At 28.3% G+C, this 13,730-nt stretch overlaps 5 protein-coding genes across 5 annotated transcripts in view; all 5 read right to left on the bottom strand.

The window, feature by feature from the left end:
* Positions 1 to 1,591: 1,591 nt before the first annotated feature.
* Positions 1,592 to 2,119, bottom strand: LOC108567290 (flexible cuticle protein 12-like). Its single transcript, XM_017927658.1, has 3 exons — positions 2,054 to 2,119; positions 1,875 to 1,996; positions 1,592 to 1,816 (listed from the first exon to the last, which is right to left on the bottom strand). The coding sequence occupies exons 1-3, from the start codon at positions 2,060 to 2,062 to the stop codon at positions 1,621 to 1,623; spliced, it is 327 nt and encodes a 108-aa protein (XP_017783147.1). The 5' UTR covers positions 2,063 to 2,119; the 3' UTR covers positions 1,592 to 1,620.
* Positions 2,120 to 3,190: 1,071 nt separating this feature from the next.
* On the bottom strand, positions 3,191 to 3,662 carry LOC108567289 (flexible cuticle protein 12-like). Its single transcript, XM_017927657.1, has 3 exons — positions 3,643 to 3,662; positions 3,463 to 3,584; positions 3,191 to 3,396 (listed from the first exon to the last, which is right to left on the bottom strand). The coding sequence occupies exons 1-3, from the start codon at positions 3,649 to 3,651 to the stop codon at positions 3,201 to 3,203; spliced, it is 327 nt and encodes a 108-aa protein (XP_017783146.1). The 5' UTR covers positions 3,652 to 3,662; the 3' UTR covers positions 3,191 to 3,200.
* A 5,120-nt stretch (positions 3,663 to 8,782) lies between these two features.
* On the bottom strand, positions 8,783 to 9,316 carry LOC108567288 (flexible cuticle protein 12-like). The gene is made up of 3 exons (XM_017927656.1): positions 9,286 to 9,316; positions 9,078 to 9,196; positions 8,783 to 9,023 (listed from the first exon to the last, which is right to left on the bottom strand). The coding sequence occupies exons 1-3, from the start codon at positions 9,292 to 9,294 to the stop codon at positions 8,834 to 8,836; spliced, it is 318 nt and encodes a 105-aa protein (XP_017783145.1). The 5' UTR covers positions 9,295 to 9,316; the 3' UTR covers positions 8,783 to 8,833.
* A 1,945-nt stretch (positions 9,317 to 11,261) lies between these two features.
* On the bottom strand, positions 11,262 to 11,726 carry LOC108567291 (flexible cuticle protein 12-like). The gene is made up of 3 exons (XM_017927660.1): positions 11,706 to 11,726; positions 11,526 to 11,647; positions 11,262 to 11,464 (listed from the first exon to the last, which is right to left on the bottom strand). The coding sequence occupies exons 1-3, from the start codon at positions 11,712 to 11,714 to the stop codon at positions 11,269 to 11,271; spliced, it is 327 nt and encodes a 108-aa protein (XP_017783149.1). The 5' UTR covers positions 11,715 to 11,726; the 3' UTR covers positions 11,262 to 11,268.
* A 1,825-nt stretch (positions 11,727 to 13,551) lies between these two features.
* LOC108567265 (cuticle protein CP14.6-like) overlaps positions 13,552 to 13,730 on the bottom strand; it is a 313-nt gene continuing 134 nt past the window's right edge. The window contains exon 2 of the mRNA XM_017927623.1: positions 13,552 to 13,730. This exon is cut by the window's right edge and continues 49 nt beyond it. Coding sequence (XP_017783112.1) covers positions 13,552 to 13,730 — 179 coding nt within the window.

Below are 13,730 nucleotides of genomic sequence, written 5' to 3'. Positions count from 1 at the left end.
GTCCTTCTTCGGAAGCGGAGATTCCGTTGCTGGTCTCATAACTAAAAATATATTTATACATTAATTCTAATCCAAATCCACAAAAATATTGTAAACTACGATTGTTTGAATCCTTCAACGCCGATGTTTTCCAATTCTTGTCTAACTACGTAAGCATCCTTTTCGTCTTTGTGTTGTGGAGCAGCCAAAGCTACGGCAACGAGAGCGGCGAAAGCAATGATCTGCAAATGATTTGATTATTGTTTATTCCAATCACCAATCTACACTTTTTAACGCACCAATTTCATGTTTGTGTTGTGTTTAGTTGTTGATTCAACTGAATGTGATCAAAACTTCGAATGAAACACCTTATATACAAATCATTTTGTTATATAAAAAAAAACTATCCACATCAACGTTGTACTCTTTCTAAATATAAGAGAGATCACATTAAAGGTCAGAGCACCCATTCCATTCATTTTTATAGTACAAATGTAATTTATTAACAAAAATAATATTTTTGTATAAGTTTTTATAAATATATTTATTTTAGATTTGAATTGTTTCATTTTTTTATCGAAATAGTTCAGTATGTCAATAGCATTTTCATTTCATTATTTCAGCATAAGAAAAATATAAGTCATATTTTATATATTAATTGTTTCTCTTCAATCTGAAAGAAATATCTCAGTGGATAGACCATACTTGTAGCAAATACAAATATTTTAATAAAGAGAAACTTTATAATTTCATATTTATTTAAGATAAATTATATTACATATTGCAATTTTTATAAATTATTGTATGTATTAATTATTAATTGATCTATAATTAAGATTATTTTATTATTTAGTTTAAATATTTGAATGTACAAATAACAAGAAATACGGAAAGACCTCGATCGATAGCCATTTGGCCAGTCTTTTCATATTTTTTTTAATTTTTTTTGGGAGTTGTTATTATTTAGTTGTTAATTTATCATTTATTTATTTGTAGAATGTATTTTTTTTGTATTGATGTCTGGCCAATAAATTATTATTATTAAGAATATGCATATNACTTTTTTAGCAAAAATAATTTGGTTTTAATTTTCTTATTATCTTATTTTGTTATTCTGTTGAATTTGTTATTGCTAATTTGTTCCAAGAGACGCTAATATTACTAAAAAAATAAGACCGTAGTAGTTTGGCTCGAATTAAGGCTAATTGAAATTTATAAATGAAAAAACCTAGGTCGTAAGCCCTTTTAAACAGATTGTTTCTAATAAGTATTTTTAAATAAATAAATAAAAATTTATAAATTTATCGTGATTTTAAGAAATTAATTTGACAAGTTGAATTTCTTAAAAGGTTTATTTCTAAGTAATTACGTTTATTATAAAACACACAAGCTTTATTATGTATAAATGAATTTGCAGAAAAAAAAATTGTTGGAAATTTATTTTGCTGCAATTTTCTTCTATAAATCAACTACTATGTATTTACACATATTTCTTTCATGTATTTTGTAGCTTCAATTGTGGTACTTGTGAAATTATGTTAAATATAGGAACTGCAGTTAAATAAAATACATATGTTTATGTTTCAAAAAAATAATTTAATTTCAACTAGTCATTAGATTTTCAGTCATTATCGTTCTGGTTTAGTGGTCAGCTTTTGGGATGTGTTCGCCTTGTGGTTGGAAACCGTTCTCATCAGCTACATAGGTTACAGTGTAAGTTTGGCCATCAGCACCAATGTAAGAGAATTGTCCACGGACGGCGATGGCTTCGTTTTCAGTTCCAGCGTTGATCACATGTCCTTCTTCGGAAGCGGAGATTCCATTGCTGGTCTCATAACTAAAAATATATTTGTACTTTAATTCTAATCCAAATGCACAAAAATATTGTAAATTACGCTTGTTTGAATCCTTCGACGCCAATGTTCTCCAATTCTTGTCTAACTACGTAAGCATCCTTCTCGTCCTTGTGTTGTGGAGCAGCCAAAGCTACGGCAACGAGAGCGGCGAAAGCAATGATCTGCAAATTATTTGATTATTATTTATTCCAATCACCAATGTACACTTTTTAACGCACCAATTTCATGTTTGTGTGGTTTAGTTGTTGATTCAACTGAATGTGATCTAAACTACGAATAAAACATCTTTTATAGGCAAGAAATTTTTATATAAAAAAAAATATCCGCACCAACGTAGAACTCTTACTAAATATAAGGAGTGAGATATTGCATCAAAGGTCAGAGCACCTATTCCATTCATTTTTATTATCTAATCACAAATGTAAATTATTAATAAATATAACATTAATTTTATATCACAACCCATTGTTTTTTTTATAAATCAATATGTTTCTTTTAGTTTTAAATTATTTCACTTTTTTCTCGAAATATTTCATTTTAAGCTTAGCAAATTTAATCAAAATATTTTAATTTATTTCGATAATAAGAATATAATTTTATATCTGTCATATATAAAACATACATTATAACTATTAATTAACAGTTTTTCTATATAGTTTGATTTAATATAATGATTTTTAAGAAGTAAAACAATGTATAATTTGACCTGATATGGTCTATTCAACGTTAATAGTTAAGAGAATACTGAGTAGACACAAAAGTTTTAATTTAATTATAATAATCATGTAAGATTACTTGTCTCTTTTGTAGTTTTTTTTTTATATATCTTAATTAGGAGAATATAGAGTACAAACAAAAGTTTTAACTTGATTATAATCATCATATAAGAAATAAGGGTGTTGTCTCTTCTGTAGTTTTTAAAATATCTTAAATTATTATAGATTTGTTCAAGTTTTGGCTTAAATTAAAAATAAAATATTTCTGCTCCAGTTTTCATAGAAATTTTTGTATGTATTGTAAAAATTAATTTAATTATTTAAATTTCTGTTATAATATAAAAAAATCTATATTTAGAGCATTCGTGTAGATTGTATAACTATTTCAATAAATATTATTTATTTTATTTTCTGGATTTTTCTTTCTCAGTTTTAATTCTTAATCAATAAATCATTCTATTTTTACGTGTAATTTCAGTGTCAAATTGCGTTAATGCAATTAGATATACTTGTCTAATATATTTTAAAGCTTCAATTGAAGATTTGGTGAATAGAAAGGAGAAAAACTTAAATAAAATAAATATTTATGTTTTAAAAATAATTTAATTTCAACTAGTAATTAGCATTTCAGTCATCATCATTAATATGTTTAGTGATCGGCTTTTGGGATGTGTTCGCCTTGTGGTTGGAAACCGTTCTCATCAGCTACATAGGTTACAGTGTAGGTGACACCATCTGGGCCAACGTAGGAGAATTGTCCACGGACGGCGATGGATTCGTTTTCTTGGCCGGCGTTGATGACTTGTCCTTGCTCAGAAGCGGAAATTCCGTTGCTGGTCTCATACCTAGAACGCATCAGATACAATGAAGAAATCTGTACAACCAAAGTTTAAAAAAATATCTATTCTTACGCATGTTGGTATCCATCGACACCGATGTTATCCAACTCTTGCCTAACGACGTAAGCATCCTTCTCGTCTTTGTGTTGTGGGGCGGCAAGAGCCACGGCTACGAGAGCGGCGAAAGCTACGATCTGCAAAACGGATAATTACAATTACAAACTCTCTAATTACCTTCGCAACATTACATACCAATTTCATTGTTAAGTTGTTTATGGTTCTTTCGATTGAACTACGAGCTTGGATTTGCCAGAAACCACATTTATACGAAAATTTTGCCCCACCACCGAAATAAGGATGCTCCACGACCTTTGCGTAACGAATTTTTATTACAATTCTCTGCTATACTTTTATTATACAAATTCCATAGATATTTATAACTCTATTACCAGCATTTTACTTGAGGCATTTCTCCAATGAAGGTGTTATGTTGTCTACCTCAATTAAAATACCAACAATAATAAATCATTTTAAACAGCCATCAATTTCATAGCTTCTGTTCCTAGATGTTATTAATAATTAGTATTCTACAATTAAAGTATCCAAACATTCTACTTTCAAATTAATCTTTAAACAACATATACAAATTTTATATCTGCTATTATTTACGTAATAATAGTAATAAAAATATGATTTGTATTTAATGCAGAAAATCATATGGTCTAATCAACAGATGTTTTTTTAATTACATGACTTTACTTTCAAAAATTTAATTAAATATTTAAAAAAAAGCAGATTTTACCATTAATTACATTATTTTAACAAGTATTCTTATAAATTGGGAATAATTTTACCAAATTAGACGTTTTTTCTTGTCATAATTAAATAGCTCACAAAATATAAAGACGTCATGGATTTATTATGATAAAAATATGTTACAAATTATAAAAAAAAATATAATTTAAAATTGTAAGAGAAGATATTACATGTCTTAGCATTTATAAATCCTTCAGTATATTTTACTCTTCTTGTTGTTGCTTCTTCCAGTTGTTTTGTTAAAATAAAATCATTTATTGTATCAAAAATAGTATAAAACACAAAAACACAATAAAAAATGAACCAAATATCGGCCAAATATCACAAATTCGAGAGTGCAAAAGACTTAATCCGCTTTCAAAATAAAGATTAGCCGAATTTTGTTCATTGACGCAACAACGATTCCATTTTTACAATTTTACAAATATTGCTTCAGAATATGGCAATGTGAAATAATTGATAAACTCATTTTATTTTATTTATTTGAAAAATCTTCATATAATCACGAATATTAGTGTGTTGTGTTTTAAATATATTATTTGAGAAATATTAAAAATAAATGTAATAATTATTGAATATCAGTTTGCTTATTGAAGAAAAGAAATTCAGTTCGAAAACCGAGGTTTATAATCTACTAACTAACTTTATGTATAAAATTTCTTCTCAGCGTGATATGTCTGCTTTATATCCGGGTATAAACAATTCGTTGTTTATTCATCAATCAATATTCACATTCACTTCTCTTAATTTAAATAATATAATACAAATTTCTTTCAATAGTTTACTCTTTGTAAAGTATTTTTCTATATTATTTAATTAATTTAATAATGGAAGTGATACCGATAAAATTGGCAAAAAGTTGTGTTGAGTGTCCTTGAACATGCGGAACATTTGAAGATGTTTTCATTTTTCAAATTCCAATTCTATAATAGAAAAAACAAATAGTAGAGATCAAATATGCAGACGATCAAAAGAAAGAAACAAAATACACAACCAGTCTTTGCATAATTTGGCATTTTGAGATCTCCAAAGTGTATGGATTTAAACATTACTAAATACTCTTGTAAAGATTCCTCGTAAATAACGTTGGGTATGAATTATCCGCACGGTAGGATAATTAAGCGATGCGTTTGATGACCTCAAAAAAAAAACGTAATTATACGTTCGAGGGAACTTTTGGTTTCAATCAAATTATCTCGAGACCATTGAATTTACATAAATCTGATATTTTCGTATTATATAAGTTTTGTTGCATCAATTTTGAAGGAGCACAATCATTAAATTATTTATTTTCTTTGGTTTTTGTTGCCATTAGTTTCTACAATGGGATTCCATGAACCTGGATTACATAATTACATCGTCTGTAATCGTGTCACGAGCCTAAGCAAATTGTTGATTCGGCGATTTTTTTTAAAGAATTTTTTCTTTCTCCTGATCTACCGTTCGATTCATATCTAATGAATCATTGAAACACCGTTAAGACTGTTACGAAATTCAAATTTAAAAAAAAAATCAAATTATCACACAGGACATTGATCCTTTGTCAAAATTAAAGTATCTTAAAGCTTTGTGAAATTAACGATAACAAAAAAATTAACATTATTCAATAACAAATCTAATTTAATAAAAAGTGAAGGTTTACAAATCATTTTTTTTCTTACATAATTTGAATATGCAAAAATATTGATTTTTTAAAATTTTGAAACGTTAATCTGGTAATCAAATTAATGCAAATACAATAAGAGTGCAAGAAAAAAAATCATCAAAAATTTGATTTACAAAAATATTTTATATAATTTATGGATTTGGTGCACGGTCTCAGTTATGTAATTCCATGCTAATTAGTATATTCATATTTGATAATCATAAAATACTGGTTTCGAGAAGCGTCTGTAATGTACTAAAAAAAAATTGAAGCTGAATTCTAACTAGAAAGGTCATATTTTAAATTGATTGGTGAGGAGCGGCGTCTTCTATTCATAAATTATAAAAAAAAATTGATAAAAATGTATTCAAGTCAATATCAAACATGAGACTTATATATACATATTTTCCTATGGAAAATGATTAAATGATTACAATTTTGGAAATATCATTCTTCTAAGGAATCTTTCAAATTGTTGTTTTTGTTTTTAAGGATTTCAAATTATTTCACAATGTGCAGACAATCGTTAATGCATAGATGAAGTAATGCAAAAAGTAGTACTTTGTTGAAAAAGAAAGAAGATTTACCATAAAATCTAAGAAACCTTGAATTGACAAACCTTGAATGTCTTCAAATCTCTTTCCAAACTCTGTCTACAATACTTAAAATTCCTCCGGAAATCATTAATATAGTCTCTTCAATTCATAAATTATCGCAAGAAAAAAAGATCAATCTTGATCCGATATAAACAACAGTTTCTTTTCAATGTAAATGTAATACAGATGTCCTTGCGCATCGCTACATTTCTATATAAAACCCGTTTTGTTTTATCTAAATGTTGTTATAAATAAATATATATATATATATTATAATTACTCTTCATTTTTTTATGATGCATATCAGAGTGCAGATTATAAATAAATGATGAATGTAGTGAACGAAGAAGGAAAAACCAGAATTCCGACGACCTACCCGATCCTTTTAGAAATCAAAAGAAAGTTTATCTGATGAGTAAAATAATGACCTCGGATTAAATAAGATGATTAACATATATACCATATGATGTGGATATCGTGAAATGGACAGTGATTGAATTGCGATTTGCAATTGAAGTTTTTTTTAATTGTCTTGGGATATATGGGTGGACGTAAATTTCTGTTGAAATTATTCTTTAATTTATTAATATGTTAGTAAATGATGAATTTATATGCAAATATGTGCATGAAATTTTATTTATATGCTAAATTGATCTTCCCATGAGTAGTGTCACACCGCCAAAGAATTTGAAACATCCTAACCTTTTCTTGAGCATTATTATTATGGATGAGACAACGATTCTAATTGAATATGTTGTAACATTATTTATATTGTATTGTTTTATTTTTATATATATTTATACTATCTATTAAGAAGTTCTCATTATTTTTTATTAGTCATACTGCAATTGAAAGATCTTTTTTCTATAAAAGGTTGCGTTCTTTTAGTTATTACTTATTGTATACATTTATTCATTTATACATACATTTATATAATAAGTATTGTTTTTTTTTTCAAAATATTTTAATCATTTTACAAAAAAATATAAAATGGTCACCATATTTCATTACTTTATGTTCTATCATATATAAGTTGGTAAATTTGACAGACTTTTATAGTGCATTAAAAATTAATAACGGACAAACCAAATAGAATACAGAGAAACAAATATTGAAGTAAAATAATTATTACTTATTGTAAATTGTTTTTTTGTTGGAAAATCCACTTTATTTCGCAAATCACAATTTTTATATTCGAGTAAATTTTATGAATGGAATACCGCGTAGCATACAAACTATTTGGAATTTATTTGTGCTATAAATACAGTTAAAAAATAATGATGCACTGGGTTTTTCTCACAGATTGAATTCATATTAAATAAATCTGCGTATTAGTGTAATTTATTTATTTATAACGTATTAGTTTTAAATAATTTATTTAACATATGGATCAAAATAATATTAATTTTGGTGATTGAGACAATTAATTGCATAATTGTACAAAATATTATCATCAATATTATATTTATAGAAACGAGCATAGATTCTGGATATCTTCTACTTCCTGTGCAATTGTCTAGGAAAAGTATAAGTTAGTTGAATCCTAGACACAATTTGTTAGTACATTCTTTTATATCATTTTTTTAGAAGATTTAATTACCTTTTTCGGTTATATGTATGAGTGAAATAAGTTTTTATTTTCTTTATCTACTAAGTAAAAAAAATAAGTGAATGGAAAATATTTAAACACTACGCTTTTCAAAGTAAATAAAGATTTCTTCAATTTTAATTAATTAATTGTTAATATTAAAAAGTTATAGCATATTATATATATAAAATAAATGTTTTGCTAACAAAAATCCTGCAATTGAAATAGTTTTGAAATATATATTTTTTTACAATTTTTAATTATTTCTATTGTTCAAATTATTAAAAAGTTTCTCTCTCGATTTACTAAAAAATATACTTATTGGGTTATATTTAATGATTGAATAAAAATCTGTTAATTTAGCAAATATTTTTTTTATTGATATACATTTTATGTACTTTATTTGTTGCTACAATTCTTATACTTGTTTTGTAATTAGAAAACTAGGTACAAAATATTGAGTTTTATTTTATAAATTCACCACTATATTTTATGCAATATTCAATTTCTTTCAATTTTTCCGGTTTGCAAGTAACCACAAGATTTTTCTTTTTTTTAATAAGTCTTATTACTTTACCAAATCTGCATGTAAGAGACTGATTATTTTCTGTTATTAAATATTGACTTAGATTTGTTAAATATAACTATTAATTAAAATAGATTTTGTTTCTATTTTCTAGTTGGAAGAGTAAACACAATAAAACAATGATTATTTTCTTAAATTCTTTACAATTTTTTATTGAGGTGCAATTATGTACAGTGTGTATATTTTTTTTGAATTTCAGTCATTAGAGGAAATTAAGCTTGCGGAATATGGGCTCCCTGTGGTTGGAAACCGTTCTCGTCGGCGATGTAGGTGACGATGTAAGTGACACCATCCGGTCCTACGTACTTGAATTCACCCCTGACTGCGATGGCTTCGTTTTCGCTTCCTGCATTGGTAATTTGGCCCTGTTCGTTGGCAGCAATACCGTTGCTGGTCTCGTAGCTATTACACAAAAATATATGTTTACATTTGATAATAGTTTGATGAAGAACTTACGCATAGTTGAAGCCATCTACGCCGATGTTCTCAGAGTCGTATTTGTTGATCACGGCATCCTTGTCGGCTCCCTGCGGTGCGGCCAAAGAGGCGGCGAGGACTGCAGCGAAAACAATTACCTATAAAACAAGAAACAGTATTTTTCAGCTTTAATAAATCCAATGAAAAGGCTCTCGCGTTCGTTATTCTGACTGAATCGGGCACTCACGAATTTCATGTTTGCGAATTTTGTAGTTGAGTTTATCACAGAACTGTGCCATCCGTACCACAGCGAGTACCTTATATACACCGGGTAAAAGGTGCAATTGCCAGCCCCTTCCACGAGGTCGCAGATCCTCCGCATTCAGGAGTTGACCGCCGCACTGACCTTTGGGATGAGGCACATCAACCATTCGTTCTACAAATTCCCGTCCTCCTCACAACCATGCACATCCACTGCGTTATATAACATGATATAATGGAGCGATTTTTTGCGCCTACTCTTCGGTGCCATCCATCCACCATATCGATATCTCGCAGATGGTACATTCGGCAAAATTTGAGCAGCTTTATTAAAAGTAATTGTCCGTGCGAAATGTCAGGCTTTTCGCAGATACACGCCGCATTATACGAATTAATTGATTCATTTCATTATTATCATTTTATCAATTAATGCCTTAGCATTTCAACTGGTCGCATTTCATCGCATTCGAACGTGCAACTTTTAATTGACTTTTCACGCAACTGTATAAAAAATACATTCATTTTTCTTTCTCTATCTACACCATTAAATTTCCATACATATTGCTGCATGCAATTACATTGAACACACGACATTTCTTTAAAAGCAATTTAAAATCCATGCATTCTTACAGTTAATTACCAAGTTTTTTTTAACCAAAAGATGCAACGTTTAACTAGTTATAATTAATAGATTTGAAATATCAGTTTTAATATTATTTTTTATATAATTTAAAATTCTACAAATATCATATAGAAACGAATATATACATATAGAAACTAAACTAAATTATTTAAAAAATATATAATAGCTTTGAAAATACGATTAATAGTGATCCATGTAGACATTATAAATGAACAAACGAAAAAGAGAATATAGAACAATTTAAAATATGGCGTTAAAAATCTGCTATTGTATATTTGTGCATGTATATAATATTATTTTTATTTTATTATTAATAAAAATATAATTTATTAAGTCTTCGCTAAAAATGAATTATAAATAATAGAAGATGTTATAACTAGAATAGATATGGTATATATTTTAATCCAATTCCTTTTGATCATTAAATTTTAATATGTTGTAGCCTATCTTCAAGTATGGTTCACAACCCAATATTGCACACATCGGTATACAGTAAGACCTTGTTTAGGTTTGCCTCGATTAACGCTCATTTGCTATAACGCGGTTTGTTAGAAACCTTAAAAAAAGCTAAAAATTTCATAGTTCGTATATAATATTCGTGTTCCCGAACGCTGTGCTTCCCCAGAATCTATGCTTATTTGATGTAGATGAGCAGAATATTAAGGAGTTATTGCAGATTTCTGGTGAGGGCCTTCCAAGGACGACCTTTAAGAAGTCGCAGAATAAGGAATTGAAGAATGCGTAAATAGTGATAGTAATTTGTTTAGTAGAAAAAGTTTAGAAACGTTAACCAAAATCGTTGATCAAATTGTAGCGAATGATCCAAATTTTAACAGGAGTGCAGAAGCAAGAAGAGGAGTTTTGAGTGCCATAGCCTGCTACCAACATTTGCTTAATGAAAGAGAAAGAATGCGACAAATGACTAGACGATTTTATCCCCAAAAAATCAGAAATATCAGAAAATATCAGAAGATCCAGGACCTTCATCACAAAAATAAACTTAATATTTCTGTGCGCAAATGTTTGTGTTGTATAAAACATATGAATACAACTTAAAATTAAAGTAAAATTTGTTTATTTTTGGTTGCATGTTCGCGTTCTGTCGTCAAGAATATATTGGGACGCGGCAAAAAGGTTAAAGAAATAACGCGTTTTATATCATAATGAACAGCAGTTATAAAAAAATTGGAATGCATTGGATATATGTCGTTTTGAAATATAGTATATCTTAGCAATTATGTAAGTAAAAGACAGTTTTTTTTGTTTAATAAAATAAATTTATTGCACTATACGTAAAATCAATTATCTAGCATCAGTCATTTAAACTTAATGGTCGGCCTTTGGGATGTGATCTCCTTGTGGTTGGAAACCGTTCTCATCAGCAATGTAGGTAACAGTGTAAGTGACACCATCAGCTCCGATGTAGGAGAATTGACCACGGACGGCGATGGCTTCGTTTTCGGTACCGGCATTGATGACATGTCCTTCTTCGGAAGCGGAGATTCCGTTGCTGGTCTCATAACTGCAAATCAATTGAAACTTATTAACATCCCCAAGTTATCCAAAGTCTATATTAAACTTACGCGTGTTGGTATCCATCAACTCCGATGTTGTCGAAGTCGTATTTCAAGACTTGGGCATCCTTGTCGGAGTCCAAAGGTTTGGCCAAAGCCACGGCAACCAAAGCGGCGAAGAAGACGACGGCCTGAAATTGCAATTTGAAAATCAGCAAAAGAAGTATAAGAATGGTCACAAGTACTAACGAATTTCATGTTGTTGGTAGTTTTGTTGTTATCACAGAACTGTGATCTTCGTTCGGCAGTGAAAGCATTTTTATATGAAACCGCAGCCAAATTCCCCACCTCGGTCATGCAGATCGACCTTTTACAACAAACGAAAAAAAAATCTTCTTCAAATTTCAATAACACGTACTTCTATTATTAGAGTTGGATCCTCTTCTGATGAATCTTTAACATTTAGCTTCGTTGCCCTAAAGCCTATTACATGTTTTTAAATATGAATTATTACAAACATGATTCATACATTTATAATATACGACTTCAAACGATTAATAAACCATTACAAAATAAATTAATTAATCCGACTTTGTATTTGGTTATTAATTAATTTATGAAAGATCAATAAAAAAAGATAAATTAATTAACGACTTCCATATAAACTCTAACCAAACGATTGTAATAATTATTTTAATGAGAAATTCATTCACAAAAAATATAATTTAAAAGTTTATTTTCAGAATGAACTATAAAGTAATAATTGTATTTATCTCATAAAATAATGCATGAACAAATTCAATGCACTATAAAAAAAAATAAGTACGTGCTCAACTGTGAGATATAAAATTTTCGGAACACGCTTCAAGAATATTTATGAATGAAATTTTGTGGAGAAAGAAAAAAAATAATTTGAATATTCGGTAAAATTGCTCGAAACCCATAATTCTATGCGGCCCAAGTCAAAGACTCTTTACAAGGTCGATGCGACAGGAAGAATTACATATTTCATTATTTTGTTTGCATTACTTTTCTTTGAGGATCCCATAGAATGATAATCTGATTAAAAAAAACCGAAGAATATATTATATAGTTAGATTTAGAAGATTTTTATCATCATAATTTTATATAACAATGTAAAATTTTAAAATTTTGTATACATTGTAATAGTTGATTAAAATTCATGTTTAGATTAAAGTAATGCAAATTTTAATAAAATTTAGAGCTATTTTTAAGATAGATAAATGAGAATAATTCACAACAAAATTAAACAGTTACTGTTTAACCCTTAAATGCCATAAGTTTCAAAGTTGATACAGGACTTTTAAATCAATTGTACACTTGCAATTGGATTGTTTTTAATATTTGGCTGTATATATAATACCATTACATAACAAAAGTTATATATAAAATATGTATTGTGATTTTTTTTATTATGTTTCCCTTTATCTGTCTATTGCAATAGATTACGTATTGTCACTATAAAATTTGTAAGTAAATGCAATGTTTTTGTTACAACGGCAAAGAAATATACTCGGTTTGACGAAATTGGAATAATTCTCAACAAAATTTACACATTTACCGACAGAAAATAATGCACGTCAATTAATTTAAATATTGACAAAATCTAATCTAACTATAAAATTTGTAAGTAAATAGAAAAATTTATATAACGAAAAACAATGTCTCTGTTATAGTAACAATATTTCAGAACGGCAGACTTTCTGCAATATTTAATAGCATCATTTTATATAATTCTATCAAAATTAACTTTTGTATAATCTTCTTTTGATTCGTGAAGCCAATTTAACAGAATCTTCTCTTTCACAATGTGATGTCATGTAAATTCCCCGAGGATTTCTTCATTTATTAAATAAAAGTATGTTTAGATTTTTCTTCTGAAGGTTACATAAAACCAACTTAATATGAAAGTTTGTTGTTTAATAGAGATTCCATGAATATTGTTTCATAATCATATTGAGAATAAGAGGAGCATATGTTTTCTGTTTTCGATTTTTTTAAGAAAATAAGATTGAAATAAATTTTAAATTTTATTGAGCAATTATGTACAAATTCAGTGTAAGAAGTGATTTATTTATTGTTCTGGTTGGGGGATGTGAGCGCCTTGTGGTTGGAAACCGTTCTCATCAGCTACATAGGTAACAGTGTAGGTGACACCATCTGGGCCGACGTAAGAGAATTGTCCACGGACGGCGATGGCTTCGTTTTCAGTTCCAGCGTTGATGAGTTGTCCTTGTTCAGAGGCGGAGATTC

The sequence above is a fragment of the Nicrophorus vespilloides genome, unplaced genomic scaffold (assembly GCF_001412225.1).
Source record: "Nicrophorus vespilloides isolate i.1.1-1 unplaced genomic scaffold, Nicve_v1.0, whole genome shotgun sequence".
Classification (NCBI taxonomy): Eukaryota; Metazoa; Arthropoda; class Insecta; order Coleoptera; family Silphidae; genus Nicrophorus; species Nicrophorus vespilloides.
The sequence above is the reverse complement of the archived record's forward strand: the minus strand, read 5'-3'. Positions and strand labels throughout refer to the sequence as shown.